Source organism: Pleurodeles waltl, chromosome 1_2 (assembly GCF_031143425.1).
Source record: "Pleurodeles waltl isolate 20211129_DDA chromosome 1_2, aPleWal1.hap1.20221129, whole genome shotgun sequence".
NCBI classification, from domain to species: domain Eukaryota; kingdom Metazoa; phylum Chordata; class Amphibia; order Caudata; family Salamandridae; genus Pleurodeles; species Pleurodeles waltl.
Window position 1 is genome coordinate 1,082,863,502 of NC_090437.1, and position 16,978 is coordinate 1,082,880,479.

The following is a 16,978-nucleotide window of genomic DNA, read 5'->3' on the forward strand; positions in this document are numbered from 1 at the left end:
CTTTACATCTGTCAATACGTCCATGTTAAAGTCCCCAAAAACTGTGCTATTAGAATATCGCAATGCTACCTCTAAAGCAGCCTTCTCCCGGGAATTCAAGAAATTAGAGGAATTTGCATGGGGTCAATAAACCAACAAACCGCAAAGGAGAAATTAGGTGAAAGGGAAATACAAAATCCCAAATTCTCTACTCCCTCCAGATTGCCCAACGTGAACATTGTACATTTAAAATTGCCACCAATAAAAAGTGCAATACCACCTCAAGGCCTGGTCAACCTGACCTTACTGAAGATGTCAGAGCCAGAGGAAGTGCTAAGGTAATGTCTGCGTTGGAATCCAGAGAATATTAGTCGATTAAATTGGAAGAATGTGGGAGGCACGTTTAGGTAACAATCGAGCATTTAATATGCAAACATTAACATTTCTAGTTGGAACAGCTGAAGACTGCAGTGCTAACCCACAAGAATATTGCAACACATTACCAGGAGGGAAAGTGTAAAAGGAGAGAGCCTCACCACAATAAACTCCAAACCCCATGGAGAAACTACATTTATTATATATGTATGAAGAGAGAGATTTGTCAAGAGAGAAATGGTCACAGTTCAAAGATGGTGTGCTAAGTGCTAACAGAGCCTCTCTAGCGTTGGTAATCTGCTCTGGTGGATTTACCTTAAGTTGTTCAGTATGGCTGGCACTGGACGAGGAACGAACATGGAACAGACACTAACAGGTGGAGACGGGCCTGCCTTTGCATCCGCTGCACATCTGCGCAGCGACTTATCTCAAACAGCCCATGAAAGGGATCCAATAGAACAACTAGAGTGCACACGCACTCACAATGGCACCTCTATAAATCCCAAGAGAGAAGAAATGGCCACCAGTAGCTAACACACATTCTCTTCATAAAGTGTAGCGGACCAGAGGGTGCACAGACAAGGGAAAGGCCCAACTGATTATAAGCAAGTCAGAGATTTGAAGTAGATCTTTTCTAAGTTTCTCCAACAAAGCTAAATTGGGATAGCCATGTTCATGCAATAAAAGCCCTGAATCATTAAATTCTAGATACATACAAACTTTAGCTACACCGAGCCAAAACACCCAGAACATCCAAGTAAAAGAAATATTTTAATCAGTAGAATAAAATGCATAATAAATAGCAGCACACACTCCTTATCTCCTTACACATCAATGTGAGCCACACTTACTCCTTTTTAGCTTGTGTGATGCTTTCAAATAGGGTAACCACTGGCAGTTGTTCAGGGTAGCATTCCAATTCATTGGTTTTTATTTTTTAACCAATGTGCTACCTCTGATTAAACTCGGCCATGTGCAAATCAGCCTTGTCCTGCTTCAACTTGAATAGCTCACCCTGAACAGTTATGTGTCCCTTAAAATGGGTGCTGCCATCCCTATCCTCATTCTGGAGCAGTATTTATTGGAATCCATCCAAACTCAGCACGTTTGAACATAAATGTCCCCCTGCATGGCTTAGTAGAGTGTCCCTTGCCATGAGTTCCCCTTACACCATGTCTTTGTAGTTTTATTATTTTCCATCTAAGGGCACAATAATCACATATGAGCCCTAGTGTCATCTCACTGTGCTGAGAAGATCTAGAAGCAGAGAGTATTTTTATGTTGGCTTCAGGGAGAAATCTAAGTTCTTACTTCACAGGTCTTGAGATTGGCAGTCATTACATTGGAGTCATTACATCTGGAGTACCTTTTTCCATTGCATGTAAGGTGATAACTGAAATTATGTAACACAGACACACATATATATGTACATTACATATATATACACACACACACGTATAGATATATTACAAAATAATGTATATGTGTGTATATACATATATATCACCTACATGCGGTCACTTTGAGCTTAGTTTCCATAGGAAAAGCATTTTCTTTCCAATAACTTTGATGCCTTTTGATGAATCTTCATGGATTTTTAAAAAAACAGTGTTCTGGTCAGTTCAGCTTGCGATCTGGAAAGTTTCCAGGTGATCTGTCAAGTGGGGGTCAAAAAAAGGGGCAGGGGGAGAATTGTCCCAAAATGTATTTTCCCCATGCAATTTATAATAGGGATTTTAGACACTACTACAAACCGAACTATTCAACGGAATTACACCAAATTTAGCAGAAAGCTAGGTCTGGTCGAGAAAGATCTGATTTTGTGATTTGTTGGGAATCAGTTCAGTAGTTTTAGTATTATTATTAAAAAATAAAGACATTTGTACATCTAGGGACACAAATCCTTTGCGGATCCACCCCTGGGGACCCGCTGAACACAGGGAAATGCATTTTCTTTCTCGTATCAGGCCCTTAGAGGGTGAGGGAGAGACAATGAATAACTGACATAAGGGGTCAGGATACATATATCCTGATCCCATAGGACAGATGGAGGGATCTCTGAGGGACTCTTATTGGAAAAAATTGCACACATTTTTTTTGGATGATCTGGCGATCCACAGCAGTGCTCAGCATGACAACCAGTGTAAATCTGTGAGGGATCCACGGATCCAGCATCCAATGAAAAACAAATACACAGTCCAAAACCTGCTGTGCACAGCCAAAGGCTGTCCATGGCATGGGGCTGGGTGCATGAAGTGGGTTAGCAGCAGGGTCAGGCTGCAGGTCAGGTCCTGCTGCCAACCCCTGCTGCATACGGCCAAAAGCAATGCGCACCTGTGGTTGTATTAACGTACGGTAATTGTATATTACTTTACGTTAAAAAAAAACACACACATTCACGGAAAAAAGCAAAGGTTACAGGGACCTAAAAGTTAGGTTGACATTTTACCCCTAAAAACATAGAAATTCAGCACTTGTAGTTATTCTTATCTGAAGAAACTATATATATATATTGCTGAAAAAAACAACAAAGGTTAAAGAGACATTTTACTTAGGTGTTGAACAAGATAACAACTAATAGTTAAAAACCAAGAAACCACTGAAGTTCACCAGTTGTAGGTCAGTGAGCTAACTATAAATTACTCATCCACCATGCACACATTACATCACTCATGACAAATTTAATGACATCATTAATGACATAACTGATGCCATAATACAAGCTACTGCTCGTCAGTTTGCTCTAAAAAACGTTAGATCGTTTTAGAAAACACAGTAAGTAGTAAAAGGACCACAAACATACAAAAGACTGACTACATGTATATATGTGCATGTATTTACTATGGTAAAAGTTACACAGTGTACTGTTTATCTACCTGTAGAATGTTAAGTTCAAACAGTACTTTTAAACAAGGTAAAAGCTGAGTGAAAATTCCTAGACATTGTACATTGTTGAAGAATGTATAATATTTAGGGGACTCATTTACAAATGGGTCAAGACACAGTATGATGTTAAGCATTGTTTTAGTGGTGTACGCCATCCTGCTCCATTCATAAACATATGTAAGCAAGTTTTACAAATTTTGGAGGGTTGCGCATAGGACCTGTTCATGGATAATGTATAGACGTGAAGCCCTTGACTTAAAACTCTATGTCAGATGAGGTATTTAACAGGTTCATCTCATTAAGGTTAATAATTAACAAACATTCTTTTGAATGACATTCAAGGTTAAATAAATTGCTGATCGCATTAACATCTATAGAGATATTACGTATCTTACGCAACTAAACACCAATAAAAAAAATCATAATTTCTACCAAATGTGGCTGATTTCACAGATAAGCTTAATTTCTTGCATGTTGTGAAAGGTTATACCCGTTAGCATTACAGAGATGATAAACTGGGTCAGCATGGAAAGTGTATAACCAAAGTCACATTCATTGGATGATGTCATTAGTGATGTCATAAGAGACATATAAGGGATGTCATCGATAATGCCATTTTACATGCCATGAGTGATGTAATATGCAAAGTCATAAACAGTGCTTGGCAGGAGCACACATTGCTGTTATCTCACTAAAATATAACTAGAGAATGTCAGTGCTTTTTTGTTTTTTAAACATTGCTTTTATCTCCTTTTAACAACTAGAGCCTCCCAAGCGCCCTCCGTTGTCCATGTGCTGTCCTTGCCCCTCCTGCGAGCCCTCTGTGGACCGTTGCTGCCCCTGCCGCTCTTGCCTGCTCTCCCTTGTCTGTGTGCTGTCCCTGTCACTTCTGCCTGCCTTTTGTTTTCCATATGACGTTTTCCTTGAGTGACAATGTCATGCCAGAGAATATCTTGTGTAAAACTAAGTAACATATGAGATACTGGCAACACACTAGTTTATCAGTAAATGTCTCTCAAGCCAGACATTTTCTGCTTGAACCGGTCTCCAAGAGCAAAACATTACACAAAAACTGCGCAAAGCTAAATTTCAGGACATTTTTCAATTTTTTCACAATGCTAAATTGGCAGATTTTTCTAGCATAATTATATTTCACCCAAATCTAAGTACAACATGGCTGGGATCAATCTGAACGTGACTTTGGGTTTTGAGACATGGATGGAAGAGATCTTCTAGTTTGCTAACTAAATGTTAATGTAGGATTAGTTAAGATAACAATTTTAGCTGCATTTGCACATAATACTTGTTATAGAACCACAGCAGAATAATTAAATTTATACATACCTGCGGTTTTTAAGAACTCCTTGACGTCTTCTTTAAGAGACTCAGTTTTAATGTCTGATCTGTGTAGGCTTAACTAGAACAAAAAAAAGCATATGATAATCAAAACATTATTCAGAAACCGAAATGAGCAACATGTATGCATGTTAATATCTGAACACACCTCTTACTTTGTAAAAATGAAAAATAGTTCTTTCTTTTTCATAAAAGGGCTGGCATTTTCCAATGAGTATTTTAATTTTTGATTACAAATGAGGTACGCCTTAATGGTGCAGTCTATAAAACGGATTTGTTTCTATTAAGTAAGATAATGGTGTTTTTTATGAGACAGCACGATGAATAGATTGCATGGCCAGTACAAGCAGTATCAACATTAACAAGCATTTGCGATGCAATAGGTCTCGTATTTGCTTGAGTTAGAGCTATTGGCATTATAAATTGATAATGAGACTTTTCTTGCCACATAAATTGGTCAACCCTGCCTCATAATTTCGTCTTTTCCTGCCATATAATTTCAGTGGCCCTGCATATAACTAAAGCAATTCCATTCACCTTCTTCCTCTATCTGCAGCAAAAATGAAAATATTGCCATTTAGCATCATAATTTGAATCTGCCATACTGATAATTCCAGTAGAATACCTCTTTCACCACCTCACCATCAGAGTTGCTTGCTGGCTAACACAATTCCCCAAGACACCCACAGAGGAGAAATAAACTAGAAGGGTCACCCAAACATATCAAGAGTGTTCAAACAGTAATAGTATATAAGGATGTTAAGTTGGCCTGAATCATGGTCACAATTGTAACAAAGAGAGAATATTAAAACATACAATTATCACATAAACCTTTATCAGAAATACACTTTTGGCATGTGAGTGTAAAACACCATAAGAAAAATATTATTTGGGACGGATTGGGGGTGAAAGGAAAGTATTAGTCAGGAGTAAAGATGGAGAGGACAAGTGGCGTAGTAACGGTGTCATGTGCCCTGGAGTAAGAAATTAAATTGTTTGACTGCAATTTCTGTAGGAAAATACAGCAGTAATTAGAGTTGAGTGAGGTCCATAGGTCTCTGGGCCACAGCGCCACTGCACCTGTTGCTCCATTGATAACTAGGCCTCAGGACAGAAAGTGGATGGGGCAGAAAAAGTGAAGCGGAAGGAGTACAACACACAAAACGAAGAAAGAGAAGGAGTCGCATAGAAATAAAAGAAAGAAGGGAAAGAAAGAACGAGAAAATGAAAACACAACTGAGAGAAGAAATGGAGCAAACGTGTGAGGCACAAGAAAAAAGGGAAGGAAGATCGCAAACGAAAGATAAAGAGGAAAAGATAATTAAAGAAGTGTGAAAATCAAAAGAAAAATGAACATTAGAGGAAAAAAGAGAGATGGTGAGAGAAACAAGCAGAGAAAGAACCAGGGCATGTATGTACTGACACATTTCCCACAGACAAAGAATGGGAAAACCACTTTGATACTTCAGATCCCGACAAGTGATTTGTGGCTTCCACAAACAGATGGAAAAAAGAGGGATTTATGGTGAAGCGTGAATTGATAGATAAAGATAAGAAAAACTACGGAGAAAATAAGGAAGAAAGATCTAAAAAAACAAAGTGAAAGGACACATACAGAGTCAAAGGAAAGAGCAAATAAAAAATACAAAGAATGAAATGAAGGGCAGAGACAAAATAGTGAAAGAATGAACTCCTTGTGAAGAAAAAAGAGAGGAATAAAACAAGGAAGGAAATAACTAAGTTTTTGCAAGTTTGAAAGAGGAGGTAGCAAGAGGAAGAGGGAAATTTTAAAAAAAGGGAGAGCAGTAGAAGTAAACAGTTGAAAGAAAGAGCGAAACTGTTAAAAAGTGAATTTTAAGCTGGACAGAGAAAAGTGCGGGAGAAAGAAAACATTGAGAGCAAACAGTGTAAAGGAAAGAACGGAGTGAGATAGGAGAAACAGACCCTGTCAAATAAAGATGACAGCTAAGAATATACTTAATTAGCTCCTCCACGTCCTCAAACGTAAGTCTGACTGTGGAACAGCAGGGGGCACTGCAGAACAGCAGGAGGTGCATTAGCAGATTTCTATGTGAACCCCAATACAGCAATATTGGAGTGCTTCAAATCAGGATTGGGAGTATAGGCAGAGCTGTCTCCCGGCCCAGTGTTGGAATAACAGAAAGGCAGCGGGTGTGGAATGAGAAACGGAGCACCGTGTAATTCCTGGTGTTGGAATAATGGGGCGCTGCAGGTTAGGGCTGAGGTGCACTGACAGTTGTATGTGGGCTGCAGTTCTGGAATAGTAACGGGCACACAAAGTCAGAAGTGAGGTATATTAATGAAGCTATGTGCCAGTGTTGCCGAGTGTTAGCCTGGAGATGCCTGGTGAAGTTGCCAGTGGGGCCCAGTATTGGAGTGGCATTGCCTCTGAACCACAGAAGCGAGGAGTCCTGAAGGGCGTGTGTGTGAGAAGAAATGTGCAGTGGATGTTAGAATTGATTGGTTCACATAAACAGTGCCATTGGATGTTGGACTTAAGGTGCACTGACTGAGCTGTATTTTTTGCTCTTTTTGGTCCAGTATTGGCTTGTCAGTGGGACTGACTATTAGAATTGAACTGCTGTAATTGAACTGTATGTGAGCGGGATCCCAGTATAGGAAAGGAAGTGACCTCGCTGGGGTGGAACTGCGGTTCACTCATGGAGCTGCGCCTGAGGTCCCAATACTGGAGCAGCAGAGTGTACTGACTGCAAGAACTGAGGTGCTCCGGCAGACAGTGTGTGTGGGGTTCCTGGCACTGGCACTGGCACGGCTTGGAGTGTGTGAAAAGCGATGCACTGATGTAGTTGCACCCGAGGTTCCAGTACTGGAGCACTAGAGTGTACTGACTGCAAGAACTGAGGTGCTCTGGCACACTGCGTGTATGGAGTTACTTGCACTGGCACAGCTGAGGGCTTGGACTGTGTCAACTGAGGTGCACTGATGGAGCTGCAAGTGGGATCCCAGTATGGAACAGAAGTGGGCACTGTCCCTAAGTATCGCGGAGCCCTGGTAGAGCTGGGTAAAAAGCTATAAGCAATTACAAGCTCTCAGCACACAGGCAGGCACACTTGGTAAGGAAATTCCAAACCAGGAAGGGTGGGAGCCAGGCAGCTGAGTGAGGGTGCAGAGACTCCATAAAGACCAAATGTGACCAATATAACAACCTGATTTATAGCATTGTTTGCAGCTGAGCTCAGAGGAGGAATGTTCTGCAAATGAAAAGGGAAGCTTCCCTGGACAGAAGAACAAAACAAAGCAAAACAAAAAGTCCCCTACAGACCAGATAAACAGGACAAAGCGTAATTATACAGTAGTTGGTCCCTGCTCCCACACAGAAGAAGAAGGGACAAAGAGGCATGACTGACCACTAGCAAGCAAAGATTTTTAAATTACACTGAAACTAACAAATTAAATAGCTGGAAGCCCACAGAAGAAGTATACTTAAAAGTAAACAAGAGGTCGAACGCTTACGCTCAACCTAAAAAGACAAGCATTGGGGGACGTGGCTAGCTGCCGGAGAAGATCTTGAGAAGGGGCTAGGTGTTGAAGCTCCAGCAGCACTTTCTGGCCCAACTCCTGACTTTCTATCCAGGGATGGCAGAAGCGGGCATACAATATAGAGAAAGTGCTGGGGGCTTGGCTGCTGTTGCGAGAGACTGCTGTGCTTTCGGGCAAAGTGTTCACTGCTCTAGGGCAAGTCAAAGGCCTTGGGTGCCATCACGGGCCCCGATTCCTACGACTTCTGCACTGCATTGGTTGGGACCGGATGCTTTAGGGGAGAGAGGCGCCAGCTTTTCGTATGTGAAATTTTCTTCTGCAACCTGCAGCCCTTCAGGCACTGGTCATTTGGCATGGCTGACTGTTTCCATGGATGGAGCCACTAGTCACCCCAGGAATATTCACAAATCCTTATGGCCTGCTGAGGGACGTACCCAATGGCCATCTGTGGCCCTTGGGGTGCTGGACTCATGGAGCTGCTATCTATTATCGCTAGCAGGGCCCCTTACCTCTGCAAGAGCACTCACAACTCCCCTTGGACAACACACTGACCCCAACCCCTGCCCTGGGCGAGGGCGATGGAGAGTGCTGGCAGGTGAGCTCCATTGCTGCTGGTTTAGCTTATACACATGTTGCTGGAACATAAGCACAAAGCCTCGAGGCAGCAGTGAGGTGCCGGGTGAGGATAAGTGACAGACAACTAACCCACTCTAACAGGCACTGGCCTCTCTGGAATCTTCCTTGATGGCGATCTTCAAGGAACTGGCAGAAATTGAACTGTCAATAGGAGGGGAGAATGCCACTGTCATAGTCACTTCCACAGTGGTCCAATCCTTGAGGGGGGGACATCAATTCTTCCAGACCAGAAGGTCCAACGCCAAACAGTGAATGATGGACTTGAAAATCCAGTGGGAGAGTATGCATGACTGGGACCGAGAACTGATAAAACTCCACAGGAGGACCATTGACTTGGAGGACAGAAACCACTGGAATAATGCACGTGTATCAGGACGTCCGGAGGGAATTGCAAAAGGAGACATGGTGGGATTCCTTGGGCGTCTCCTCTCAACCCTTGAGAGTGTGACTTCTGACTCACAACTGAATTTCAAAAGGCTCATAGTGTCAGCTCGCAGCTGCCTCCCTCGCTGGACTCTCTGTGACAGATCCTTGCCCTATGCCTCAGACATCAGCATGTCCAGTGGATCACTGAGGTAGCCAAAGGTCACAGCCCATACTTGTACAAGAAGAGTAAATTCCTCATGCACCAGATTTTTCCTTTGAAATCAGTCAAATGCGAAAGTGTTTCCTGGCACTCAGATATCACCTAGAAAAGAAGAGCTGAAATTCAGACTGTTGGAGCCGACATTCATGTTAATCACTCATGACAGTTAGACTCACAAGTATACTGACCCTGCAGACGTGGCTTGATGCTCTGGAATGCCTGGAAAGTACTGAGAAAAAGACCATGAATGCAGACAACCCCTACTGCCCTTGGGCAGGGACTGGCCAGTGGAGGTGGACTAGCCAGGGGGCACCTCGGACGACCGCTGATGACTGGAGGTGACAAGGAAATGGGACAAAGAACTTAAAGCTCCGTGCCGGGACCCCCGGAATGGAAGGGACAAATCACACTCACCACCTCTTAAGCCATGACTTACGTATTCCTCTTAGGTTGACCTAATTTTTGAAGGGGAAGGGGTGACCTAGCTGGTGGCACTTGAGGAATGTCCATCAGATGGTTCTTGACTTTGGCGTCGTTGGACCCTGCTGGTGATGAAGGGTGGAACTTTTCTTTGCCCTTTTTTTTTTTTTGTCGATTATGGTCTGGCAGAAACGGGGGAGGGCAGGGCATCCTTGGTGGCTTGAGACATCAGAGGCAAGCTGTGTCGCCTGCTCCTGGCACTAAATTGTGATGGAGGGTAAGACTGTTTTGGTGTGGGCACTGTGGGTTGGGGGTATGTCTGCGAGGGCATGCTGGACTTTTGGGGCCTACAACCGACTTTTGATGGAAGGTCCCTGGCCTTGAGTACCATAGGTGCTTACTGTCGTGGACAACCCATCTTGTGGAGGTAGGAGGAGTGCAGAAACGACAATGTTTATGGTCTCTGTTCCAAGCCCCAGTTGTTCATTTACCTGTTGGGAGGGGACTACTTTTGAAAGGAGGACGGAGGGAGGGGACTGCCTTGGGGTGCAGGCAGACCTCCGGGCAAAGGATTTGCTGTTGAACATTACCTTAGCAGTTTGTTGCTTACTGTTAATCTACTGTTGTTGTGGCTGAGGTCCGGTCGGTCGCTGGTGAGTTGGCAGGAGTCCCCAAAGTTACAGTTGGTTGGTTTGGATTAGGAAGGCCGGAGGTGTCCTACAATGTCTCTCCCTGCTTTTGTGTTTTGCTAGGGGAGCTAGGTGCTACCAGCCCTGGGGTTCTCATTTTCACTTCCAATGGATCTTGCAGAAGGTTTTACCTTCTAGGCCTGCTCCTGGGTTTCACAATCAGAGCCTCCACTGTTACCCCCATTTGCCGCCTCACCAGGTTGCGGACCCTGCACCGCTCAGAAGAGGGCTCAGGGTGGTGAAGGGATGTCAGGCTCCACAAGATCTCTCACATTGCTCTCTCTCTCTGTTAATGGTTTAAACCAATATCTCAAGAGGTAAAAATTACTATCCTTCCTCTGCAGCCTATAACCCTGATCCAAACAAACATACTTGATGCCTCTGGAGGGTGATAAACTCAGGCGGGACTTGATGGGCCACTCCCAACAATGCCTAGCAGTCTACTTTGCTGGGCTGAAAAACAAACGGTTCTCCAGCTCAGTGGAGATACTGCTTCACAAAAAAGTCTCCCCTACCACTTGCACAACACTTGGATAAATGAGGAGGGGAGGTATGTCTTTTTGAAACTACAAATTCAGGATGCTTTTTTGATTGTGGGATCCATATATGCCCCTGGAGGATAAAACTGCATTCTTTTTCAAATTGGTCAGGCAGCTACCGTCATTTGGGAAAACAGAAGTAATGATGAGAAGAGATTGGAATCTGTTGATGGACCCAGTCTTAGACAGGTCTGGTTGCCCTGAACCTGTGTGTGGGGGGCAGGGGGCACCATTATGACTTATTATCAGACTTTGCTTTGGTAGATCCCTGGAGGTTGTTGCACCCGAGGGAAAGGGGCTAAACCTTCACCTTCAGTGTTCATGGTACGTGCCCCCATACTGATAATTTTCTGACATCAATGCCCTTCGTTGTCACGACTCACGTGCTGCTTGCGTCTGGAATCTGCAGATCTAGTGGCGTGGGTCTTGAGTGTTCGGCTTTGACCCAAAAAGGGGCAACTCTTTCTGGTAGCCACGGTGCTGTAGGCAATGGATACGCCAAGAACAGACCGTTACCTTCAGAAAATAGCGCCAGAGGGAAAAAAAACCTTATAAAAAGGGGAAAAAACCTCCAAACAGAATGATTCCTGAAAACAAGAACAAAAGAATAGGAATCAGGAAAGGCTAGGGGCGCGCCACGTTTTAAAAACGCGATGCGCGGCCCGAGCCGAACGCCCGGCTTGCGCCGAACACTCGGCTCACGCCGCACCACGCGGCGCGACAGTAGGTCCCCCTCCCGAAGGCCCAGGTTTGAGAGGAAATAAACGGTGAAAGCGCTGAATCAGAAGAGGTGCGTGAACAGAAGATGCATCTTCCCAAGAGCATTCACTGAGAGGATAACCCTTCCAATGAATCAGATACTGAAGACGTTTGTGAAAAAGACGAGAGTCACAAATTTCCTGTACCTGAACATCATCCACTAATAGAGGAGGAGGACAAGGAAACTGACGAGAGTAAGGGTCAGGTACGTAAGGTTTGAGCTGAGAAACATGAAAGACTGGATGAATCTTCCATATATGAGGCAAGTGAAGACGGACAGTGACAGGATTAATCAACTGAAGAATACGGAAAGGCCCGTAGTAGCGAGGTGTGAACTTGTTCTGAGAAAGACGTGAGGGTAAGAATTTGGAAGAAAGCCAGACTTTATCTTGCAGATGGTAGTCTGGAGTGGTCCTACGTTTCTTGTCTGCTACTTTCTTCATATATCTCTTGGTGTGTAATAGATTGGATCGAATTAGTCTATGGATTTGTAGAAGTCGTTTGGAGAGATAAGTAATAGCGGGCAGAGGAGAGGTAGACCGAGGGGAAGTAGGGAAAGAGGTAGGATGAAAGCCATAAGAACAGAAAAAAGGAGTGACCTTGGAGGCACTATGGACAGTATTATTGTAGGAAAATTCAGCAATAGGGAGATAAGTGTTCCAGTTGCTTTGGGTAGAATTGCAAAAACAGCGAAGGTATTGCTCTAATCCTTGGTTCAGACGCTCGGTCTGTCCATTGGTCTGAGGATGGAACCCCGATGACAGGGCTCTATTGATATTAAGTGTTTTACAAAAATATCTCCAAAACCGGGAAATGTACTGAGGTCCTCTATCAGATACAATGGTATGTGGAAGTCCATGGAGACGGAAGATATGATCGATAAATATCTGGCTTAGTTCTTGGGATGTAGGTAGCTTTTTCAGGGCAGTGAAGTGAGCCATCTTAGTAAAGGAATCCACAGTGACCATGATAACCCGGTTTCCTGCTGATGGTGGAAGCGAACACATGAAATCAGTAGAGATGGTGTGCCATGGAGCTGGCGGAACAGGCAAAGGCTGGAGCAATCCTGCAGGTCTGGTACGGGGAATCTTGACTTGAGCACATATGGGACATGCCTGAACGTATCTTTCAACATCCAGCTTCCAGGTAGGCCACCAGAAATATTGCGAAAGAAGTTCTTGTGTGGCCTTGATGCCTCTATGACCAGCAACCGGTGAATCATGGCACATTTGTAATGCTTTTTCTCTAACTCTGTTAGTAGGGAGGAATAACAGGTTCCGATAATAATAATATCCTTGTCTCTTATGTAGTAAAGGTCTTAGTTTCTCTACTTCGTGATCAGATAGGCTGGAGTATTCCAGTTGTACCTCCTCCAGAAAAGACTGAGCTACTCCAATGATCTTACTAGGTTCCAGTAGATACTGAGATGGGGAAGGAGTACAATCTGGATAACGGCGAGACAGAGCATCAGCCAGAATGTTTTGGGATCCAGGAATATAAGTAATGTAAAAATCATACTGACTGAAGAAAAAGGCCCAACGAGCCTGGCGACTATTCTGGCATACAAAATTTCGTAAACATTGTAAATTACGGTGGTCTGTTCTAACCTCAAAAGGCTCCTTGGAACCCATTAGAAACTGTCTCCATTCTAGGCAGGCTGTTTTCAGAGCCAATAATTCCCTTTCAAGTACTGAGTAATGTTGTTCTGCTGTAGAGAGTATATGAGACAAATAGAAAACAGGATGTTCAAGACCAACATCCTCTTGTTGTTGGAGTAAGACAGCTCCAATGGCTCTTTCGGAAGCATTGGTAACTACAATAAATTGTTTGTTGGAATCTGGATGTCTTAAGATGGGAGCTTGAGTGAAAGCCCTCTTTAAATCTTGAAAAGCTGTTTCAGCCGCCTTAGTCCAGACAAACCCTTTCGTTAAATTTTCCTTCTTTAAAGTGTGAGTTATGTGGCTAGTCTGTTTCGCAAAGTCTAAGATGAATTGCCGATAAAAGTTTGCTAATCCTAGAAAACATTGTGTTTCTTTAATAGAAGATGGGGAAGGACAATCTAGAATAGCTTGTACTTTTTCTTGATCCATAACTATGCCAGTGGGACTTAAATGATGACCCAGATATTTGACTTCCGTTTTGTCGAACTCACACTTTTCTGGTTTGCAAAATAGTTGATGTGCCCGGAGTCTTTGAAGGACTTGTTTCACATGGGAAGAATGGAGTTCGGGATTTCTAGAATAAATAAGAATATCATCTAAGTAAATTACAACTGTCTGGTTTAGAAGGTCAGAAAACACTGAGTCCATAAATCTCTGGAAGATTGCGGGGGCATTAGTGAGACCAAAAGGCATAACTTTGTATTCAAAGTGACCAAATGGGGTCCTGAAAGCTGTTTTCCACTCGTCTCCTTCTTTGATGCGTAAAAGGTGGTAGGCTCCCCGTAGATCTAGTTTGGTAAAACGTTGAGCCCCTCTGACTGCTTCTAGAATATCCCTGATGAGAGGCAAAGGATAACGATCTTTAATAGTTATCTTATTCAGGCCTCGAAAATCCAGGCAAGGACGAAGATCCTTTGTCTTCTTGGGTACAAAAAAAAGAGGAGCCCCGGCCGGAGAAGACGATGTAACAATAAGACCACTCTGTACATTTTCTTCCAGATACTCTTTTAGAACTTCCTTTTCGGGTTCCGTGAGGGAATACATCCTCCCAAAAGGAACGATAGTGCCAGGTTCCAAGGGAATAGCACAATCGTAGTCTCGATGTGGAGGTAACACAGGTCTGGATGGTTTTTGGAACAAATCTTGAAACTCCAAATAGTGTTCAGGGACTCCTTGGACTGTATTAATGGAATAACCGGTAGTACCTTCAGTAATTATTGCTCTTTTCGGTGACCAGTACTTGTCGGAAGCAAAACAGTGCTCATGACAAAACTGTGAAGACAAGGAAACAGTCCGGGTTACCCAATTCACATACGGATTATGTCTGATGAACCACGGAATTCCAAGAATGATGGTATGGTTGGGGGATGTTATGAGATCAAAGGAGATGTGTTCTTGATGGTTACCGATCTGTAAACTCAACATCAGGGTAGTAGTATCAACTGGACCAGAGGATATCAAGGATCCGTCCACTGTGTGCACTTGTTCGGGAATTTCTTTGGGTTGTGTAGGAACTTGTTGAGTAGTGGCCCACGTCTTATCCGTGTAAATACCACTAGCACCACAATCTAGTAATGCCATAGTCTTTTCTTGACGGCCGTCAGGAAATTGTAACATGACTGGTAATATGAACAAGGATGTCGTATTGTCATTAAAGGAACTGATGGAAGGTATAGCCGATGATCCCATCCCCTCCCTTCTTACAGAGGACGGGAAGTGGCGTTTCCCGATGGCCTTGGCGGACGTACAGGACAGGTACGAAGCATGTGACCAGCAGAACCACAGTACAGGCACAACCCTTTCTTTCGTCTGTCTTCCCGCTCGCTAGCAGAGAGCGGGCCTCGAGTAGTATCCACCTTCATGGGTTCTCCTTCGATGTCTCTAGCAGGAGGGCGAGGTTCCTCAGAACGATGCGGATAAGCTCGTGAAGTGCTTCGCTGGGAAGATCCTCTACTCCTTCTCTTCTCCGATCTCCGTTCCTGAAGACGATACTCGATGGAAAGTGCTTGATCCATCAGGCCACGAAGATCTTCCATTCTGGTGGAATGTACTAATTCATCCTTTATTTCTTCTTTGAGTCCTCTACGAAACAGAGTCACCAGAGTACGTTCCACCCAGGTGGTCTCTGCCGCTAGCTGACGAAAACGTGTTATATATTGGAGGACATCTTGAGAGCCTTGTTGGATGTCGCACAAGGCTTCTTCCGCAGAGGCTTCCAATCCTGGACGACTAAACATTTGTTTGAAGCGATTCACGAAGGCGGAATAGTCCGACAATACCGGATCGTTGGATGATACCATCCGGGTTACCCAGGCCAAGGCAGGACCGGATAAGGCACTGATAAGATAACCCACCTTTGTCCTGTCATGGGAGAATTGGGTAGGTCGGAAGGCGAAGTATACCGTCAATGCATCAAGGAACTCATGCAATTTGGTTGGTTCACCGGAGAAGCGAGGGGTAGAAGCGGAAATAGTCGGAACATCACTACTGCGGAAAGCCAAAGCCTGTCGTAACGCAGCATTCTCATTGCGTAGTTGTTGCAATTCTTGAGCTTGTTGCTGAATCGTTGTCAGAAGAGATTGATCCGGATCTGCAGCAGCCACCACTGTGTCATCCATGGTGTTTGAAGACGTCGGAATGGTCAGGCGCTGCAATCTGTCACGACTCACGTGCTGCTTGCGCCTGGAATCTGCAGATCTAGTGGCGTGGGTCTTGAGTGTCGGCTTTGACCCAAAAAGGGGCGACTCTTTCTGGTAGCCACGGTGCTGTAGGCAATGGATACGCCAAGAACAGACCGTGACCTTCAGAAAATAGTGCCAGAGGGAAAAAAAAACCTTATAAAAAGGGGAAAAAACCTCCAAACAGAATGATTCCTGAAAACAAGAACAAAAGAACATGAATCAAAAGAACTAAATTAAAATAACACAGAATTGGCGAATTCCAGAACCAAAAGGCAAGGAAATCAGGAGCGAGGACACCATCCGAACAGAAAGTGTTGCAGCGCAAAGAAAAGAAGAAAACACATCCCTTAAATACCAAAAAACAGGAAGTGACCCACAGGAAGAAAAAGGACACCATCTTAGATAGGGAAAAGTACATAGAACAGAATAGAGTAGGAACCATAGAGAATAGGGAATAAGGAATGCTGGGAAGAAAAAGGTAACCTGGGGAGGGGGAAAAGACATAAAGGAAGGTGCAACAAAAAAGACCCAAGAAAGAAGAAAAGAAAAAGAAGGAGCAAGAACAGGTAAGAGGGGTCAGGAGACCCCAAAAATACAGAGGGAGAAAGCAGAGCGAGGCCCCATGCCCATTCTGGGGCCTCGTAAAGTGCAGGAAAGGCTAGGGGTGCGCCGCGTTTTAAAAACGCGATGCGCGGCCCGAGCCGAACGCCCGGCTTGCGCCGAACACTCGGCTCGCGCCGCACCACGCGGCGCGACATTCGTTGTGTGGAGGAGTCAGGGATCATGCCAGGGGGAGTCTCAGACCATATATGGTGATGCTCACAGTTAAACCTGGAGATGGCGTCCCCTCCTCGGGGGAATGGTGCATGAACACCATCAGGTACAAAGA

General features: G+C 44.1%; 1 protein-coding gene across 1 annotated transcript in view; it reads right to left on the reverse strand.

Annotated features, from left to right (window-relative positions):
• The window catches only part of TBC1D19 (TBC1 domain family member 19), a 921,320-nt gene that overhangs the window by 768,649 nt on the left and 135,693 nt on the right, over positions 1-16,978 (reverse strand). The window contains exon 2 of the mRNA XM_069202139.1: positions 4,585-4,657. Within this exon, the coding sequence (XP_069058240.1) occupies positions 4,585-4,657 (73 nt within the window). The remainder of the gene's footprint in view (positions 1-4,584; positions 4,658-16,978) is intronic.